The 19,736-nt window shown below is 38.6% G+C and overlaps 1 protein-coding gene across 14 annotated transcripts in view; it reads right to left on the bottom strand.

Annotated features, from left to right (window-relative positions):
- Positions 1–19,736, bottom strand: part of ERBIN (erbb2 interacting protein) — a 120,246-nt gene that overhangs the window by 64,868 nt on the left and 35,642 nt on the right. For 12 of the 14 annotated variants that reach the window (XM_074571060.1, XM_074571066.1, XM_074571056.1 and 9 more), the window contains 2 exons: positions 13,874–13,930; positions 4,415–4,612 (listed from right to left, as the gene is read on the bottom strand). In XM_074571060.1, coding sequence (XP_074427161.1) covers positions 4,415–4,603 — 189 coding nt within the window. In that variant the 5' untranslated portion in view covers positions 4,604–4,612; positions 13,874–13,930. Of the gene's footprint in view, positions 1–4,414; positions 4,613–6,845; positions 6,865–13,873; positions 13,931–19,736 lie in introns of those variants that run through there. The other 2 variants (XM_074571059.1, XM_074571058.1) reach the window with 2 other exon arrangements.

The following is a 19,736-nucleotide window of genomic DNA, read 5'->3' as shown; positions in this document are numbered from 1 at the left end:
GAATTCTGAGAAAAGATCACACAAAAGCATGAAGTGTTCTATGACTAAAAAAAATTATCCCAATCAACACCATAACAATAGGCTTAGTTCAACCAAAATTTCTTGGCCTCTATTATTAGGTCATTATTTCGACCACAGACCATTGAAAAAGCCCCATTCATGTAACATTTGCATATACCACGCCAGAACAAAAGCAGACATAAAATAAAGATGGACAAGATGGACAGTTCCAGGAATGAGCTTTAACTTGCCTAAAGATGTTTGCGATTCCTCAGAAATGTGCACCTGTTGGAACTAGTTGATGTCATTACAGCTTTGAAGAGTTTGGGACCAGTTCTCTTTAATAACTTTATCAATGATCTGGAGAGGGGATTGAGTGCGTGCACCCTCAGTAAGTTTGCAGATGACACCAAGTTAGGTGGGAGTGTTGATCTGCTCAAGGGTAGGAAGGCTCTACAGAGGGATCTGGACAGGTTGGATTGATGGGACAAGGCCAATGGTATGAGGTTCAACAAGACCAAGTGCCGGCTCCTCCACTTGGGTCACAACAACCCCATGCAGCATTACAGGCTTGGGGAGGAGTGGCTGGAAAGCTGCCCAGCAGAAAAGGACCTGGGGGTGCTGGTCAACAGCCACCTGAATATGAGCCAGCAGTGTGCCCAGGTGGCCAAGAAGGCCAACAGCATCCTGGCCTGTATCAGAAATAGTGTGGCCAGCAGGACTAGGGAAGTGATTGTACCCCTGTACTCAGCCCTGGTGAGGCCTCATCTCGAGTACGGTGTCTAGTTTTGGGCCCCTGACCACAAAAAAGGACATTGAGGTGCTGGAGCAGGTCCAAAGAAGGGCAACAAAGCTGGTGAGGGGTCTGGAGAATAAGTCTTTTGAGGAGCAGCTGAGGGAGCTGGGGTTGTTCAGCCTGGAGAAAAGGAGGCTGACGGGAGACCTTGTCGCTCTCTACAACTGCCTGAAAGGAGGTTGTAGCGAGGTGGGGGTCAGTCTCTTCTCCCAAGTGACAGGCGATAGGACAAGAGGAAGCAGCCACAAGTTGCGCCAGGGGAGGTTTAGAGTAGATATTAGGAAAAATGTTTACACTGAAAGGGTTATTAAGCATTGGAACTGGCTGCCCAGAGAAGTGGTTGAGGCACCATCCTGGCAGTATTTAAAAGATGGGTAGACATGGTGCTTAGAGATATGATTTAGTGATGGTTTTTGACAGAGTTAGGTTGATGGTTGGACTAGATGATCTGAAAGGTTCCTTCCAACCTAGGTGATTCTATGACTCTATGAGTTAAGGTTACTTAGGATATTATAGGGGAAGGAGCGCCATTACTTTATTTCAAGTACTTCAAGCAAGAATATATACTTAAAACTCATCCCTAAAAACAATAATCTGGACTCTTGGAATCAGTAGAAATTTCATGGATTATTGAGGTGGACGCAAATGCAGCACAAGAAATTGCAAGATCCCTAAAGGAAAACGGGAGGGAGGGGAATTTTGTATAGCATTGACTTTGTAATTGTTCCTTCTGTTGTTGTTCTTTTTTAATGTTTGCATATTCAGTGGTTAAGTAGATCATCATTACTGTTAGTAAACACTAACATATGACTAACTAGTCATACACCTAAGAACTATTTTACTGCAGATTTCCAATTTCTTCCAAAGAGCAAAGTGAGAGGGAAAACTAAAGCTGCTACAATTTGAGCTTTTCAGCTCCAATGCACACTGTGACACTTGGGATAAACAGAGTACCTTTTCAGACGTGGTTTATCGCACAAGATGAAAGCATTTCAAATGCCCAGTCACTTTTGAAACTATGACTACACACGAGCACTTCGTGTAAAGCGAAGTCCTTCTCTACCCTCCCTTTCCCTCCACCACAGTTTGCTCATGCTGCGCCCTCAGCCAGTCAGCTACGTTAAGAATTGATTTTTGAAGTATGCTGGAATTCTGAAAACATTAGAAGTTTAAAAAAAAAAAAAAAAAAGGTGCCACACACACTGACAGGCCATTTCAGTGATGAGGTTGACAAGACAGCCCCACACCAGTTGTGTTGTGGCGTACGAAGGGCAGCAGATTGCAAAACAGGGATAAGAGCACACCACCAGGGGAAAAGAGTAAAAGGGGAAAGAGTGTGAATGGTGAATGTCTTAACCAGGTTTCAGAAAATTGGAGACAGCCTAATAAGTACCGCACCCTTCGTCCGAGATGCCTTAATTAGAACCCTTTTTCTGAGTTGAAAGACTAAATAAAAGCTTGGGTTAGGGAGAAGCCATACACACCTTTAAACTCTGGCTTCAAATCAGCTAGAATAATTTCAAACATCACAGGCCTTCCCTTACAGATCTTCTATGGATAGTTTTAAGATTACAATTTCTGCCAAATGGCTAAATAAAACACTTTTACTACGTCTTTACTACTCCCTAATCTCTCTGCTTACTTCCTTTACAGTATTTAAATGCATATATTTTATATATATTCTATATTTTTTTATATTTTAATTTTTATACAATTTAATTTATATTTTTTCTTTTGAAAACTGAAAGGGTAGTAAAAAATAATGACCAAAATTACTTAAAAGCTCAAAAAAAATGCCTAGTTTCTCAAAAATAAGCCTATATGGATGACTTATTATAATGTACAAACACACTAACATGAAGCTAACGTAGGCTTTTACAGGTCCATGCAGTCCAGCACAGAAAAGCAAAAAGTAACAAAACATCTATGTTTGGTCTTTCTAATTGCATGGATAATTTAATCTTAAACTAGACCAAAACAAGTGGTAGACTGCCCACCTCTCAGTTTACTCACATAACAAAATTGGATTTCATATAGGAACTGACTAATGAAATCAACCGGCATGTAACAGAAGAGGAAGAAAAAGCACACCAACCACTTATTCTGGTATAAAACACCAACATGCATTCATTTGATCATTACAATATAGTCTGTCTTCCTCTTCAGATTAAAGGAATTTTTTAGAGAATTATGAGTCTGGGAGGAAAATGTTCGCTTAGTTGAAAATGTTCGCTTAGTTCTTACGATTCGGGAAATATGACTTTAATGAAAGAAAAGTTCAGAAGATTTTCTTTCTTTTTGGCCAAAAAAGGTATTTTATTCTGCTTAAGCACTGAAATTTTATTCTTCTCCAATAAAGAATGATAGACAGGAAGGAATTTCTGAAATCAGCTGAAAAAAACTCAAAGGCTGATACAAAGTCTTTAAAAGCAAGCTACTAAAATCTAAAGTGACTAAGTCTGGAGTAAAGAAGTATCTGCTTGGGAAGAGACAAGAATGAAGTGGTGGAAGTTCTAAACTATAACAGACTTTGACAAAATGTGTAGTTTTAACTTATATGTTGTTACCTCTATTCACCATACAAATACAGATTTTCAATGATGGCTTCTCAGAAGCATTTAAGGTTGGTTTTTCAAAAGCACACAGCTGGTTTATGTCAGCTTTACTGGAATCCAGGGCTTCTGATAACTGTCAAGTTACTATACTGAAATTGTTTTATTTCCTTCTTTGTTTCACTTATCTTTCAAAAAAAAAATCCAAGCCAGCAAAACCTGAAGGGGTTATAGCAAACTTTCCAAAAACCTAACAGAGCATTCTGTAGTTGTCCTGGATGACAGTGAAGACTGGTACACAATTATGATAAAACAATTTTAAAGATTAAGTCTTTCATCTAATTACTAAGTTTTTCATTCCACCAAGAGGGGAAACAAGCCTATTGCAGTGACCACTTTGTACTTCTCTGAAGTCTCACTGACATACATTTTCAGTCTTTCCTCTAGTATATCTTTAATTCAGCATGCAGTTTTGTGTTGAGATTTCAGAACGAACAACAAATATTAATTTCTATAACAAAGATGTAAACACAGTGGCATTCCAGCTCTCTAGTTTTTGAGCTTAAGTAGTTTGAGATACTTCAGAAAGTCTCATCAGTGACATACCAAAGAAGAAAGCAGGACTTCATGTGAATAGATACTTTGGATTGTAGCTATCTTTTGTGGGCACAGAGATATGAACAAGTCATTAATCTTCCCTCTTCTAATCTTCATGTGTTATCAGAGATCCAAAACAATGCCGCAGTTTGTTGAATACAGTTAGTCAGTTTGAGCAGACACCGCTACAGAAATAAATTAGCCTGCCTCTTCTTCTATATAGGTGTCTCTGGCTGAATCAGTTGCTTAAACAGTTTCGTCCCAATTCATGCAGCAAACTACTCAAGCTGGAACACGTAAACATTCCTTCTGCCAGTGCTGCTTATTTTGAGACCAACACTTAGTTAAAAATATTTAGCAAACTGCAGCCTAAAAGCTGAAGCAGAAAGCTAGACACTATCAGCTCCTACAATGCTGGTGAAGCAATAGAGTTAATAAACGGAACTAAAAGGAAAACCACCCAACATACCTTTGGAAGCTCTTCAATCTGATTAGCATCTAAATAGAGTTCTTCCAAGGTCTTCTCAAAAGTAAAAATCTCCTTAGGCACCTGTTCCAGGCTGCAGTGAGAATAATCAAGTGTAGTGACCGTTTCCTCCTCTCCACGAAGGCAGCGGCATGGCACCAGCCGCACAAACAAATTCCGCTTTGTTGTCATTTTCAGGCACTGTAAAACAGAAATTGGTCCATTTGTAAGCCAAGACAACTTCAAAAATACTTACATGGGCAGCTTCTCAAACCTCCCCTGGCTGCTAAATACTTAAAAAAGAAAGAAGTGCATATATACCTGCATATGTATATGTGTGTGTACACACATGTAAGACAGACAGAGGAAAGACAGAATTTATTTATTTTCTCTTAAACACAACAGATCTGTAGTGGCATTAAATGCGGTTAACACACCTACAGACCCCAGAAGTCAAAATTTAGCCTGTAACTTGTCACCTGCTAACAGAGCCCTACATGGGCAAAGAATTCTGAAGAAGTTCTGAAGCATCAACTGTGTTTTTACAACAAGCTTATCCCTGCTTTTACAAAGATTACCGGGATCATATTTTTGCTTAATATAATAAAATCCACCCTCTACAGAGCACTGAAGTGTAGCTACAGGAAAGCTAATTCTTTTTTTGCGATGAGTAAGATTAAATTTATGTACCTTAATTTCAAATCCCTCATTTAAAGACAGAATACAACAAAAAGAACCAGTGTGGTTTCTAGCAACTGTTCTATCTGAAGTTTAAAAGGCAATGTTCACAAGCGCACAGATAAAGAAGTGACTTCTTTTTGCAACTCCATGCAGTTTGGAAAAGTTCAATGCATCTTGCTCTGCACACTGGAACTAAAGGAACTTCACCTTGCTATGGAAATGTATCTTCCTTCCTTCCTTTAAACTCAACCATTGCTACACCAGTCCCCTCTCCTTTCCATGGCTTCTATGATATTCCTACTGAGCAGGAGACGGCAAACCTAAATGTTGCAAACTGACTAGCTGATTACTGATGGTGTACAGCAGCCACGTTCTGCCTCTTTTCTCTTCAGCAAGAGCACAAGTTTAGGTCTCTTTCCTCTAATTAGCAAACAATTTTCACAAAATTCAGAAACAATAATCTTCAAAATGTCACCTCAAGTTTCAAGTTTGGCTGAAATCAGATGACAGACTCAACAATTTTTCAGGAAGGACCAACATGTGCAGACAGACAACATGGTCATGCAAGCTTCATTTCCTCAGGAAATTGATCTAAAAATACATAATTTTCCAAAGCAGCACTGAGTATTTATTTTCTCAATCAAACTGCCAACATTCCAAATTAAAATATGCTTTTTTTAATCTCAATTTTTTTGGAATTGCAGAAATTATATTTCAAGTTCTGGATTGGTGACAGGAAACTTTCTTCTCCAAGTGCCAAAATAGTCTTTCAGATACATTTAGCAGACTGCATTTCAACTTTCAGACAGTATGTTAGTAACACAGGGAGAAAATAAAATACTGTGGCCTCTGCACTATATGATGTCACATGCTGCAAGACCCCTCTTCTAACTAAGACAAGAAAAAAAGTCATGCACTTGGATTTTCCTCTGTGAGCAGCCAGCTTGCAAACTTCACAGTATGTTTAATTTATATGACAACAGGTCGAGGGGCTGCTGTACTTCAGCTTTTTCACTGAACAGAAGTACAACTTATCACGCAGGCTGGATACAGTCAAATTCTACATGCGTCCATTAAAAGGATGGAAGAAAACTCTTAATTAGAAAGTGGGATGTCAAGACTTCCTTTTTTAACAACGCTTCAATGTTGGATTGATTCAGTGTCGGATTTTGTTACAATGTTGATTATCTATCAGAATACTTAATACTCCCCATAAAACTCCAGCCATGTTATTTAAATAATAAGTGTTCTAAAAATAAAAATATTTAACTGTATTGCAATGTAAAGAATGTAGAGACTGCAAATTCCACACTGAGGATTTCCACAGAATGGGAAAGTCAGCAAAAGAGACAGCATAACCTACTCCTGCTTCTTCCACAGGAATAAGCTCCAGCACAACATCCTCCAGCCACCCACAGCCAGCCGAGGATGCTACTGAAGCTGATGAGCTCACTGGGTCAGAGCTACCCATGCCTTCTCCAAGCCTCAGAGACTGCACGTGAAGACACAAGAGGAATTCCATGGCCAACATTTACAAATGAAAAAGTCTTTCACAAAAATAAATATCGTCTCATTTTGTTATTACTTCAGAGATCTGCAGAGCTGTGGAAAAACACACCACTTCAGAAAGAAGCGACAACAGCTTCAAATGGGAGCATAAACAGAAGAACATATGCCTTGGAAACAAGGAGGACTGGAAGCAGAGGTCATAGAAGTGAGCTGATTATCAGAAGCCTGGCAGGGGAAGACACACCTATATCACACTAGCCGCAGCCATCAGTGAGTTCACTTCGTCCAGTCATTTCAGCTTCTGAGAATTATGCTTTGGTTTCCAGAATGCAAAAAAGTTCATTACATGATTCATATAAATAACGAAGAAAGACATTCTTTTTCATTCAAATCCCTCAAAAAAAAAATCACAAACAAAACCCCCTTGTTCCCTAAAGTATTAAAGTCTTAACACAAGTTTACGTCATGTTCAGTGTTAACACAGAAAAAAAAAAAAAAATCAGGATCTTCATATAGTTTTGTGTTGTTGGGTTTTTTTTTACTTCTCGAAGGAATAGGAAGAGAAAACTGTCACTGTACAATCAGAAGCTTTTCTTTGTAATCATTAAAGGCTCCAAAGTTGGAAGGCATAAGGGAGAATGAGCTGTGTTCTGTTTGTGAAGACTTAATCTACCATCCCCAAAAATTCAGTGTTAAAAAATACCTAGTTTAAATTGATAGGTTTGCTAGTTATAAACTAGCAGATTTCTCATCGTATTTTTTTTTCTCCATGAATCATTTTTAGCATTTATTTCACACCTCCTTTTCCAAGCTTATTTGAGGATCACACCTAAGGATCAGAGACACTGTAGTATCTGTAATAAACCGAAAAATACATGAGTGTTTTAAACTACACAGATATGCGCATTTCATTAAGTATAGTATTCACTCATTCATATACATTAACTGTGACAGTAAAAGGAAACAAAGTCCACAATAACTACACAAAAATGGGACACAGCAAAATGTTACCTACTGAACTGCCTATATCCTGAAGGTAGCAACAACTATGCAGACAGGTTTTCTTCAAGGGGTTCAGTGGTGAAGGCTTATTATTCTGTGAAGTCTCAAATTTGTGAGAAAAATTAAGTGTATTCTGATACAAGTATGGTAGTCTATATAAGTATAGTATAACAGTAGTGCTTAACCAGTATGGTCAAAAAGAAAGGAAGACAAGAGTTCACAACTGAAAGATGTTTTGCTGTGAAACTGTATGCAATTTATTTAATACAAAATATGTCAAATCTTCATCTTATTTTTGCTGCCCATCTATATAACTAGATAGATAGATATCACTTTATATAATCTATCCCATTTGAGACCATGAATGACGTGGAGCACTTCAAAGTTTCAGAATTGATAAGCAAGGCCAAACTCACCAAGACCATGATCAGTGAAAGAAAGCAAGATCAACAACAAGCTTGGATACGCACTAAACATTAATCCAGAAGAGACAGCATCATCCAGTGAAACATAACTCTTTCCTGGAACTCTTTGATGATTCCCTGTACACCCCTGTCCCCTAAGAACCTGGCAGCCCAACAGCAGCTGCAGATCTGCCAAAACCCCATGGGACATTTTTTGTTTAACCACATATCTGCCTATGTTTTGTTATCTACATATATATGCATAGTAATACATATCTACATAAAAAGGAGAACATAGGCTCTGCATTTTCAAGTCTCTTTGTCTAAATTTGAGAGATAAAATTCAATGTGCAAGCACCCAAGTTAACAGTCTCAGCTTTGGAAGTCCCTCAGTTTTCAACAAGGGCTACAGTTTATGCACTAGTTTCCAGTAGTTGTTGGTGTAGCTAAATGCTTCTCATGGGTTGGCAAAAAAAACAAACAACAAACCACACAACCAAAAAAGGAACAAACAAACAAAAACAACAACAAAAAAAACACACAGACCACCAAGTGTAACGTTTCTTTGAAAATTCTGAACTCAGGCTTATTACAAGTGGAATTTAAATTCACAGTAATTTTGCCCCTAATCTGTTAATTTGCTCTAAAAGCAATAGTTTCACTGCACCATTAGTCCCTTAAATTTCCTGTTTGATGCTAACAGGATGTGACCGCTTATGCTCTAAACTGGTGAAAGCACTTCCCCCCCCCCCCCCCAAGCCTTTCAAAAGGGTGTTTACCAGTTACATCAGCAGCAGAGCTGAAAATGAAACCAGCTATTAGATGTTTGTACCGAAAGGCATGAACAACTAAGCACAAAAATATCTGGTCAGGTTCTTTTTAGCAGACTCCACTATCTACAAACAAGTTCATAATTATTGAGCTGAGGATGTGTAAACACAAGAAAGGGAAAGATTGTGTTGGGGAGCACGTATCCTAATGTGCACCCCGACAAATACAAGAAGGCTCATTTGGCCAACTGAGAGAAGATCCAACATACTCCTGTTGAAACAAAGAACTATGAAAAAAAAAAGTTATTTATTAAGAACCTTATTTAATCCACTAAAAAAAATTCCACAGAAATAATTGATTACTACTTCTACATTAAAGAATCAATAGGAAATGAAGCTTCCCATACTGGAAATAATAACATGAACCAGTCTGTCTTTAGGGACGTTAAAGGTTTTTCTCTTCCTAAAGCAGCAACACGCACCACAGAAGATACTCAGACACAGGCTATTTGACTTGTTGATGGAAGAGGCTATACTGTGAAAACTCACAGAACAATTTAAATTAATATCTTCAGGTAATGACAGCAGTAGCCCTCATGATTTTGGGGAAACTACAACATCCTTGGCTCTTACACTAAAGAACACAATTATCCTTCATTCTTTAACCTCAGAAATTACTTGTCTCCTCTTGCTCATCAGCAAATCACGTAAAGAATGGCGGGGGCCAGGGCCGGGGGGGAGGGGACGACAACACAGCATTAAGGGTTGGTTCAGGCTTACCCTAAAATCAATCTAGTCCTCTTAGACGGGAATGGTGAGGTCTTAATTTAACAACCAGCACCTTGCAAATCCTAGCTTGGAAGTTTGTTTCTCTGCAATCCTTTTTCTTCTTCTTTTTAGGAGAGGAAAAGCATGGCTCAAACCTGATGGCCACTGAGAAGGTGAAACATGAAAAGACAGCACATACTTTGAGGAGACTGCCTCCTGAGTGGCACTGGCATTCTCTGGTTAAGGTGTTAAAGCCTCACTGATGACAATGCCAAGTTAAGGTATTTTCACCCCCTCCTCGCTCTCCTCCAAGCTATTTATTTCTGTCTCTTCTAGGAAAAAAAAAAAAATTTGCAAAACTGGAATAACTACATCACTCATTTCACCGAATGAGACTCGCAAACACCCAGGTCAGTACAACCCAATGAACTGTAGCGCTGCAATCTGGGGGAGAGAACAAGCGATAGGAAATAAAAGGGGTTCTGGAACCATTTCACCATTTTTATGTGAAGCTACAGTCTAAGCCTCCCTGCTCCCGATATGAAAACAATGCTCAACTGCATCCACAGCTGCATGTCCTCTCGTAGGCAGGGAACACCAAAAACCACATTTACTTGCTCACGTACAGCATTCAGAGCAACAGAAATAGAAGGCATTACTCATGAAACTACAATGGTGCACGGTAAAAGCAGGAGAAGGAACATGTTAGTAAATACAGTAAATAAATAACCAATGGTTAAATGCAAAAACATGAACGATGCTTGCTACATTTTTTGAGAAAATAAAGGGAAGGGAACAGAGGGCAGAAATCAGTTTTGCATTTACTGATTCAACAGCTGCTAGGATATAAGCAAAACAAGCAATACCCTACTCCTAGCTTGCTGAAATAGAAAACTCAAAGCTGGTAACAAAACTCTAAGCTTCTTTTGGAGTTAACTGCTTCCCAAGCTCCCAATGCCGATTTAAAAACAAACAAAAACCACACAAACCCCACAAAACAAACCACACTGAAGAACCAAAAACACCCACCCACCTCCAAGGGCCAGGGCAGCAAGACAATTTCAGGTAACTCCCAGAAGATCAATGCTAGGTGGGAATTTTAGAGACATTTGCTTATATTATCTGTTTCTTATATTCTAGGAAGTAAATTCTAACCAGATTTCAATTTACTGTTTCTGTTTTGTTTTGCTTCAAAATATTCAGAAACCTTTTACACAATTAAGATCTGAAGTTTGTGATCAAACTATTTTATAAAACCTCTTTACTTAGTTTTAATGATGTTGATGGTACCAATAACGTTTTCTTGGTTCTCCTGCTTTATTGAAACTAGAGAGTATCTAACCAGGTATTTGTTGCAACAGTTATTTTCCAGCAGATATTTATCTAAACTGACTATGCTAAAACAAACCTGAAGAGTTATTATGACACATAAAACCCACCATATCAAAAGAAATCTTTGGAATATTCATTTGTATTCGTTTCTGTAACTGTAAAAAAGCAGCAATACAACAAAGCAGTCAGTACTTGGCCTTATCACACCACAAGCTTAACAATGACAAAGAGACATTGACTTTGTAAAAACAGAGCAACAAAAGTATTATTTTTAAACTGAGAAAAGAAGAAAAAACAAACTCTTGGCAAATATCTACATAATAAAATATTCTACTTCAAGTACAGCCTTTAACTGAAATGCAGTAATATTCAATATTCTTATAATGCTAGATAAGGCATCAGTAAGGCATAGGTATATCAGATATATCAAGAGTACAGATTTGTAATTTAAGGCAAGATCCATTACAGAAACACCCTTAGCAAAAAGAGAGGATGAGGAAAATTATAGATTAAGTTGAGATTAAAAAAATAAATTCAAAAATGTTCAGCTACCCAAACAATTGTTATTTTAGCTTTTTTCTTTTTTTTCTTTTTTTTTTTTTTTTTTTACATTTATATTGACTTTTCATATTAACACTACATAACAACTACACAATAACACACACACACCCTGTCACTACACAACCTAAGCCCAGGTAGTTGCAGCTTACTGCTCATACATTGCCTTTTTGCTCTTTTTCTGAGGCAGCCCTAGAAACTAAATTCCATACGGACAGCCAAACTATCCAAGTAAGTGCCACTACAACATTTCATCAGAAGAATGGTCTCTGATTGTATATCATTAACAATGCTGCTGAGATTAGCATTAGATCTGAGCTTCATTTCTGATGTTCAACTTGATTGCATATTCTTTGAGTATTTGTAGTGTTACTAAGAAAACACTGAGAGAAATAAATTGATTTTTGAAACCACTGTGCTCGAGTCTCACTCATTTCTTCTTCCCAAAACAAAAAAAGCCATAGAAATTCAAGAGTATCTACTATGACAAACTGAAGTTTGAAGGAAACTGTAGGAGCCCCTCAAACCTTCATGGAATATTAAAAAACTGAGCTTTTCTAACAGCCACGACACTGATATTTCAGTATTTCAACAATGATGTTTTGAAATGGCTAAAGAATTCCTTTACATTACGGAACACACATGTTTGGGTTTTCGTGTTTGTCACTTTTAAGTTAATACATAGCTGGGAACATGAAATATGTATCCCAATAGGATACTGAAGTGAACTCAATGCCCCACTAGCCACCATATCCCCCTTTTCAAAAAAAAAAAAAAAAAAAAAATCACAAAAAACAACTATGCAGTAGAAATAATCACAGCTACTGTGCAGCTAGTAATCACAGCTATTTGGTACAGCGAGCTGCACCAAGCTACTTCAGAACTGCTTTGCTTTCAGAATCCATTAATTTCTACATTTTCTTTCATTGTTGCTGTGAAAAAGATCCATGGAAACAAACAGGACAAATTCCCGACTTTCTATACAAAGAAAACAATGAAAATTAAATACACAGAGCAACCAGACTAAGAGATGGTAAGCTGGTGGAAGAGGTATAAAACCATACTAAACCGCTTATGCTTCAAGTTTAGTCCTTTGAGGGATTTTGTCTGGATCTACCGTACAAGTAAATGCTGTGTATCACATACTGTCATCATCTATTCAAGCAGAAAGGAAGAGATACTGTCTTAATTCCTCCAGTTATGACAACGTAGTCAAAAGAGATAAACCAGTGTAAGGGAATGGAAGGGAAGAGGCATTGCTAGACATTTGCCCATAGGAAGCAACAAACCTTTCGGAGCAGTAAGCACAGCTGAAGCAGTGTAGCAACAGCACAGCTTCTTAGCTCAGTGGAGAATGCCAAAGCACACAAAGCCTACAGCCTTGTAGACTACACAAAAGGCTGGAAAAAGAGAGCATGTGCACATGCTTCTATCTTCTTAAGTATCTGCTGTTTGTAGCAATGCCAGATAAAATATGCAGATGATTTTGTATGTTTTAAACTGGTATTTTATAGTAAGCCTCAAAATTCCACTCACTGAAGCGTTAATATTCATTAGCATTTCCACAATCTGAGCAGTACTATTAATAAAATCAGAGCAGATGGAAGCTGCTGTCATATGTTGGGGTGGGGAGGTGTGGGTTTGTGGGGGAAAGAGGGGAGGGTTTGCAATAACAACTCCTTCACAGAAATTCATAGAGAAGTTCGGAAAACAAAATTGTCTATTGGGTATTCTTTTTATTCATGAGAAATACTTGCCTCGAGAAATCCTTACAATACAAGGCAAAAGCAACTTAGTGCCACCTGCACTGGCATCACTTAATAAAAAAAGCTGATTCTGAATACGTGTTGCTTTTCGATAGAGCTTGTAACAGAAAACTGAAGTTTATTTAGCTTCTTAAAACTTTTCCTGTCCTTAAATACGCTCTCTACCTACAGAATGTTAGTAGACCAATAAGAGGTAAATAACATGATGCAACGTTTGCCAAGGCTTTATATCAGCAAACCTGAAAGAAGGACAGTAAGAGACCCAACAAGCATTCAAAGCATTCTTTCAAGCACCTTTTACCCAAGTTTTTCAAAAATACACTTATCTTTCCAACGAAGTAAAAAGAATTACCTAAAAAAGCAGTATAAAATGCTAAACTGCATAAGCTAAAACATTTAACAGTGGGCATAGAGCTTTAAAACAGAAATATTTCTCTGCAACTTAAGTTTCCCCTTTACTCCCCATTGTATATATGCACACCATTACATGTAAATACATACCATTCACTTGGCTCTTCAACAGATATTTATAACTAAGAATTTGCCTTCAGAACATCATGAGAGATGATGCAGAAAAAATTTCAAGTGCTATGCAGGTGATTATTACAACATATGAATAAAGAAGAGGATTTCTATTTTAACATTTGGTGTAGTTGCTTCAGACGTACTTACCACTGTGTTACTTTTTTCTCCCTGCTGCTTCTTCCCTGAGCTTTCAAAGACAACATTCTGTTTAAGAGAAAGGTACAAAAATTTTAGTCAACTCTAGCCCTACTAGATAAGAACAAAACTATTACATTGTATTGGATATTTATTTTGCTATCAGGGTTTTGTTTTTTCTTTTTAAAAAGAAAACTTGTACGTGTGTGAACAGTAGCTTTAAGATTTCGGAGAACTTGAAAGACTTTAAAGACAGTAAGAATTAGATATATATACTTTTGGGGGAGATTATTTTGGGGGTGTAACATAGTATAAAACACTGCTTTTTATCCTACTTCAATCTTGATTTCATAGCATTCTGCCTACCGAGTTGTTTCATTTCTAATACATTTTAATTGCTGTGTTAAATTATTACATCTCTCATACACAATTCTAAAGAAAGTTAAGAAAAAAATAAATCAGAAATCAAAAGAACATGAAAAGAGCACACTTCTGAATCACTAACTTTAAGAATTTTTTTAGAAAGTTGCAACACATTTAATAAGGCATATCAGATCACTGACTTAATCTTCACTGAATTAGAACAATTATAAACAAACAAGAACATTCAACACATTCAACTGAACACATTCAAAATTAGTGGCTGGACGTATGGAAAGGATAAATTTTGCCTCCAACTAAGAAAGAAGTAGAAAGTATCTTCAAAGGGATTAAATGTCACTGCAGTCAGACAGATCATCTAACTGAACATGAACAGGCCTGGACAAGCTTGAGAGGTGGCTCTGTGCACAGAAACTCATGAAGTTCAACAAGGCCAAGTGCAAGGTCCTGCACACAGGACAATCCCTCCCAGGCTGGGAGAGCAGCCCTGAGGAGAAGGACTCGGGGGTGCTGGCTGATGAGAAGCTCAACATGAGCCGGCAATGCGTGCTCACAGCCCAGTATTCCGGGCTGCATCAAAAGAATTGTGGCCAGCAGGTCTAGGGAGGTGATTCTGCCTCTCTACTTCACTCTGCTGAGACCCCACCTGGAGTACTGCGTCCAGCACTGGGGCCCCCAATATAAGGATACGGACCTGTTGGAGCAGGTCCAGAGGAAGGCCACAAAGACAACCCAAGGGCTGGAGCACCTCTCCTATGAGACAGGCTGAGAGAGTTGGGGTTGTTCAGCCTGGAGAAGAGAAGGCTCCGGGGAGACCTTACAGCCCTTTCCAGTACCTAAGGAGGCCTACAGGAAGGATGGGGAGGGACTCTTTATGAGGGAGTGTAGTGATAGGACGAGGGGTAATGGTTTTAAACTGAAAGAGGGGAGATTCAGATTAGATAATAGGAAGAAACTCTTTACTGTGAGGGTGGAGAGACACTGGAACAGGTTGCCCAGAGAAGCTGTGGATGCCCCATCCCTGGAAGTGTTCAAGGCCAGGCTGGATGGGGCTTTGAGCAGCCTGGTCTAGTGGGAGGTGTCCCTGCCCATGGCAGGGGGGTTGGAACTAGATGATCTCTAAGGTCCCTTCCAACTCAAACCATTCTGTGATTCTATGAGGCCATGTAGAACAGTTAAAGAGCTGAGTGAGGCAGACCTGTCCAATTTGTAGTACCTAGAAAAAAATTCACATTGTGGGTAGCACAGGTAGTAGCTTCATTCAAAGGATTTACCTATAAATTGAACTATATTTCATTTCTTTCTAATAAAAACCAGAATCAGCCCATTATAAAATCATCGTAAATCTGTCCTCAAAAAAATCCTAAAACAGATTTAAAATCAAAAAATTGTTCCAGGAGGAATGAAAAGACACAAGCAGCAGTAAAATCACATAATGATGAACTCTTTAGGAAGTCAGGATTTTCACATCAGGGTTACACTATGACCAACTTTCATGTTACATGTCCTTGTTCCTCATTCAGGAGTCACTGGTGTCAGCTTCTGCATTTGTACCAAATGGACTCCAATGCACTATACTGCATAAATCTATTAATTTATTCTCAGTAGAAGGACTACCAGGACACAAAAATGGCAAGGGGAAAAGTAAGACAGGTAGAAGTTACACTAAAGCTTCAAATCTTTCAAGTTTCTTACTAAAAAAAAAAAAGAAAAGCCTCTACCAGCTTAGTCAGCCTCAGAAATAACAGAAAAGCCGCACTGAAGAAAATTTAAAAAATCAAGAAATCAAAACCAGTAAAATTCAAACTAGATTCTGAAACCTAGGCTCTTAGGAGAGAATGTCAAACTGCCATGGCTGCCTGCTTCTTTCCTTTCCCATAGCGCTTTGCTATTACTGAAAAACTATTTAATCTTTACAAAAGCTATTCATAGGCACTGTACATAAGCTCCCAAATAGAAGAAATGCAGGTTTGCAATAGCTCTGCTAGGATAAGCAGAATTATCCAGAGAACACAACAGTGCAGGGCTGGATCTGACAGCAGGAAAGTCAGGTGATTGGGCCTCTGGAAAGAGAAAGACGTAAGGTCAAGACTTTGCAGGCAGACCATTCAGACTAGAAAAATGATCAAAGAAATAGCTAGCCCCATAATCATCACAAAAACAATAAACAGAAAGGGATTACTCTTGCATCATTTCCTGACACCTGTTAGGCTGCCTCTGTTGAAATGCCCAGAAGAATAAAATCCATGGTAGGGAGCCATTACCAAATCATGAACTGTTTGCAGACTTCCAAACCAAGCACTTGGAACTCATCTGATCCCAACCATCCAGAGGAGAAAATAAAGCAAGGGGTATGTGTGTGCATGGGGGGAGGCACCTGGGTATTTCAGGTCATTCTGCTTTGGAGATTAAGCACCTATATACTGAACAAAAGACACCAGTTACAGAATCGGACAAGAACAATGAACTCACTGCAACCAGTGTTACCTTAACTTCACTTGAAACTGTGACATTGAGTGAGACAACCTTAAGCCTGTTATCAGAAGGCAATAGCTAAGAGCGTGCTGTAAGTACAACTGTAAGCACTGGTGAGTCTTCAATAGCAGAAACCCACCCAGCTTTCACACATTCACATTCCACGTCCGGTTTGCAGGAAAGCACAATTATCTCCCAAAGAAAACAGACCAGGGTATTCAGAAGAGGCCAAGGTAGCCACGCAGCTGGACCTCAACTAGCTCAGATGACCACTTTGCTATTTGTTTTGCGGAAATGGTAACAGATTCTTTAGATGACTAGTGATAAATTACCCTCAAGGTAAAAATATCTAATGAAATCTTATATAACCCCTACTCTAGCACATGATATCAAACACATCAGACTCAGTATCTGTCAGGTTCCTCCAACCAAAAAGGCACAGCAGAAGAGCCTAGCACCCAGCTTAAAGTACGGCAAGACTACCTGAGGGAACCATCACATGTTCATCCTGTTCTTACTCTTCCTTGGGTATAACCCAACTGCTGCTAGAAAACACGTGCCAGATGGACTGCCGTTCTGCTCCAGTGCAGCTGCTCTGATCACTTTACTGTACTCTGGAGGCTCCTCACATCTCTTAAGTATTTAATTTCCAGCTTACCACTGATTTAGATGATTGAGGCCTGCAACTGACTCAATAAACATCTTTCTTACTATAAATTTTCCACACATTTCACCGCAAATCCTCAGCATTCTTTCAATTGCTTATTGGAGGACTTTGAATGGGTATCGATGCACCCACAACACTAGTGGCAAACTTTCACACAACAGATCAGGAAACAGGGTTATACTTCAGTATGCTCAAGGACAATGAATAACCCCCAAGCATTTTTTACTTTCTCCAGCCTGTTTAAAAAAATAAAAATAAAAAAAAAGAGGGCAGGGAATTCAAAACACACTCTTCATTTAAGGAAGGGCTGGAAATAAGTATCTTAAAAATCGATTGCTTCAGAGACAGTTCAGGCAGCCTTTGGCCGTAAAAACCATCCTCCATCTTAAATAGTGGAAACAGTAATAACAGTTAATTATTTCTTTATATAATTCCAGGAGAGCACTGCAGAAACCAGATTATCTATGTTTGCCCTTTAAATATACACTCGCATCTAGTGAGAATGTATGTTTAGCTAATAAGAGACTCTAGATTGATCAAGATTATCCATAGCAGAGACACGCGTTAAGCAGACAGAGATGTCATACTGCATCATTAAAATCCATTTGCAAATCAAGAACAATTTCAGGCCAATGAGATTAATTATATTTTTTTCCTTTTGGAACGGGGACCAGGAAGATCAGAGGTTCTGAAGCAGACCAAGGAAGTACAACTGTATGCACAATTGTCCTCAGTGAAGCAGGTTTTACCTGCACAAGGATGCCCATAACCAGAATATTTTTAAGTATCAGGGAAGTATATACAAATGCGCATAATCATTTCGTACACAACAATAATAAAAAAAACAAGTTTTACTGCCAGTGGTTACCAGCAAGATTCTTATTTGATCACAACCTGGTACACAGGTGAGGAATGTGTGCCTTACAGTGAGCTAGATTTAAAAAAAAAAAAGAGTAACATATGATCTTGATTGAGGAAATAAAAGATAAACACAGCTGGCAAAATATTTATCTCTAGATAGCATACCTTTTGAAATCGAGCAGACATTTTGCACAAAGTAGGAAGGTCTGCAGACCACAGACAGTTTAGTTAATCTTGGATTCCCACGCTGGGGAACAGGGAGGGGTGAGGGGAGGTGAACAGGGAGACACAAAGGATTCAGATACCATTCTCAAGAAAGAATGCATCTTGTTTTTCCTGGAAGCAGATGCTGTCACCATGTCTCGCTGTTTCTCGTTACTTCGGTGCCTGAACCAAAGCCAGACATTTAGAGTGAAGCAAAGAAACAATCCGGCTGTGTGGATTGTCTCATTGACAAAAACCTGATAAGCTTCAGGAGCAGCACTTTCTTTCCACTGGTTTTGGGTGGAGGAGGCCAAAATGTTAATTATGATACAATACCTTAAGTGGCATGAGACTGACCTACTTGAGGATTTGTTACCTCCTAGTACCTACGCTGTCACAGCTGTTGACAACCAGAATCCCACAGGAAGAGGACAGCTGATGGTGTACTCTCAGTGACCACGCAAAGATTCACATTTGTTTCCAGCACGCCCCAAAATAACCTGTATTTGGCAACATTGTTGGGGACATGCAGTTGAGAAGTGTTCTGCCAAGGAACACGGGTATGCTTATCAACGACAATGAATGGAATGAAAAAGGCACTTTTACAGGTCCCTGACTGGCTAACTTACCATACAAATTATATTTTAATATTAAGAGTTTCATTGTTTTGCCAGAGTATCTACAGTTCTATTAGAAATATTTCTAATTATCGTAAAACTGAATGAAATGCCTAGAGGCTAGCAAAATTAAATTTTGTTCATTACTTAAACTATCATAACAGCACTTTTGGACAAGACTGTTAAGGAAACACATTCATACCTGCACATACGCAGATAAACCAGATCTGCTGAATTTTGTTGTTGTTTGCTTTCCTTTGGGGAAGGTGGTCAAAGAAGGATCTCCAAGGCATAAACGAAGATGGCAAATCTGACCTCAATTTTTTTAAAGAAACTATTTCCAAATTGTTTCTCTCACCTGTGTGGCTATAGCTGCATAACTGTCACTGCTACGTGTTTTGAGTGCGAAGTGTGGTTTTACCACAAAATAAACATACCAAGATTTAGAAAAACTGCCTAGGGTTCAAAAATCCCCCCTTATAGTAGTGAAACTAGCGCAGAACCGACCAGTATGGCTGAGTTTGATCTCACCAGTGAAAAACTGCTATAATACACGTGGCACCAGATGGGAGGAGTTTCTCAACTCTTAAACTGCAAGGAATCACATATGAATCAAGATGCCTGTTTCTCAAAGTATTTCTTCTATAATAAGAATGAAAGACAACATTGT

The sequence above is a fragment of the Larus michahellis genome, chromosome Z (genome assembly GCF_964199755.1).
Source record: "Larus michahellis chromosome Z, bLarMic1.1, whole genome shotgun sequence".
Lineage (NCBI taxonomy): Eukaryota > Metazoa > Chordata > Aves > Charadriiformes > Laridae > Larus > Larus michahellis.
This window is presented reverse-complemented; position numbering and strand designations above follow the sequence as displayed.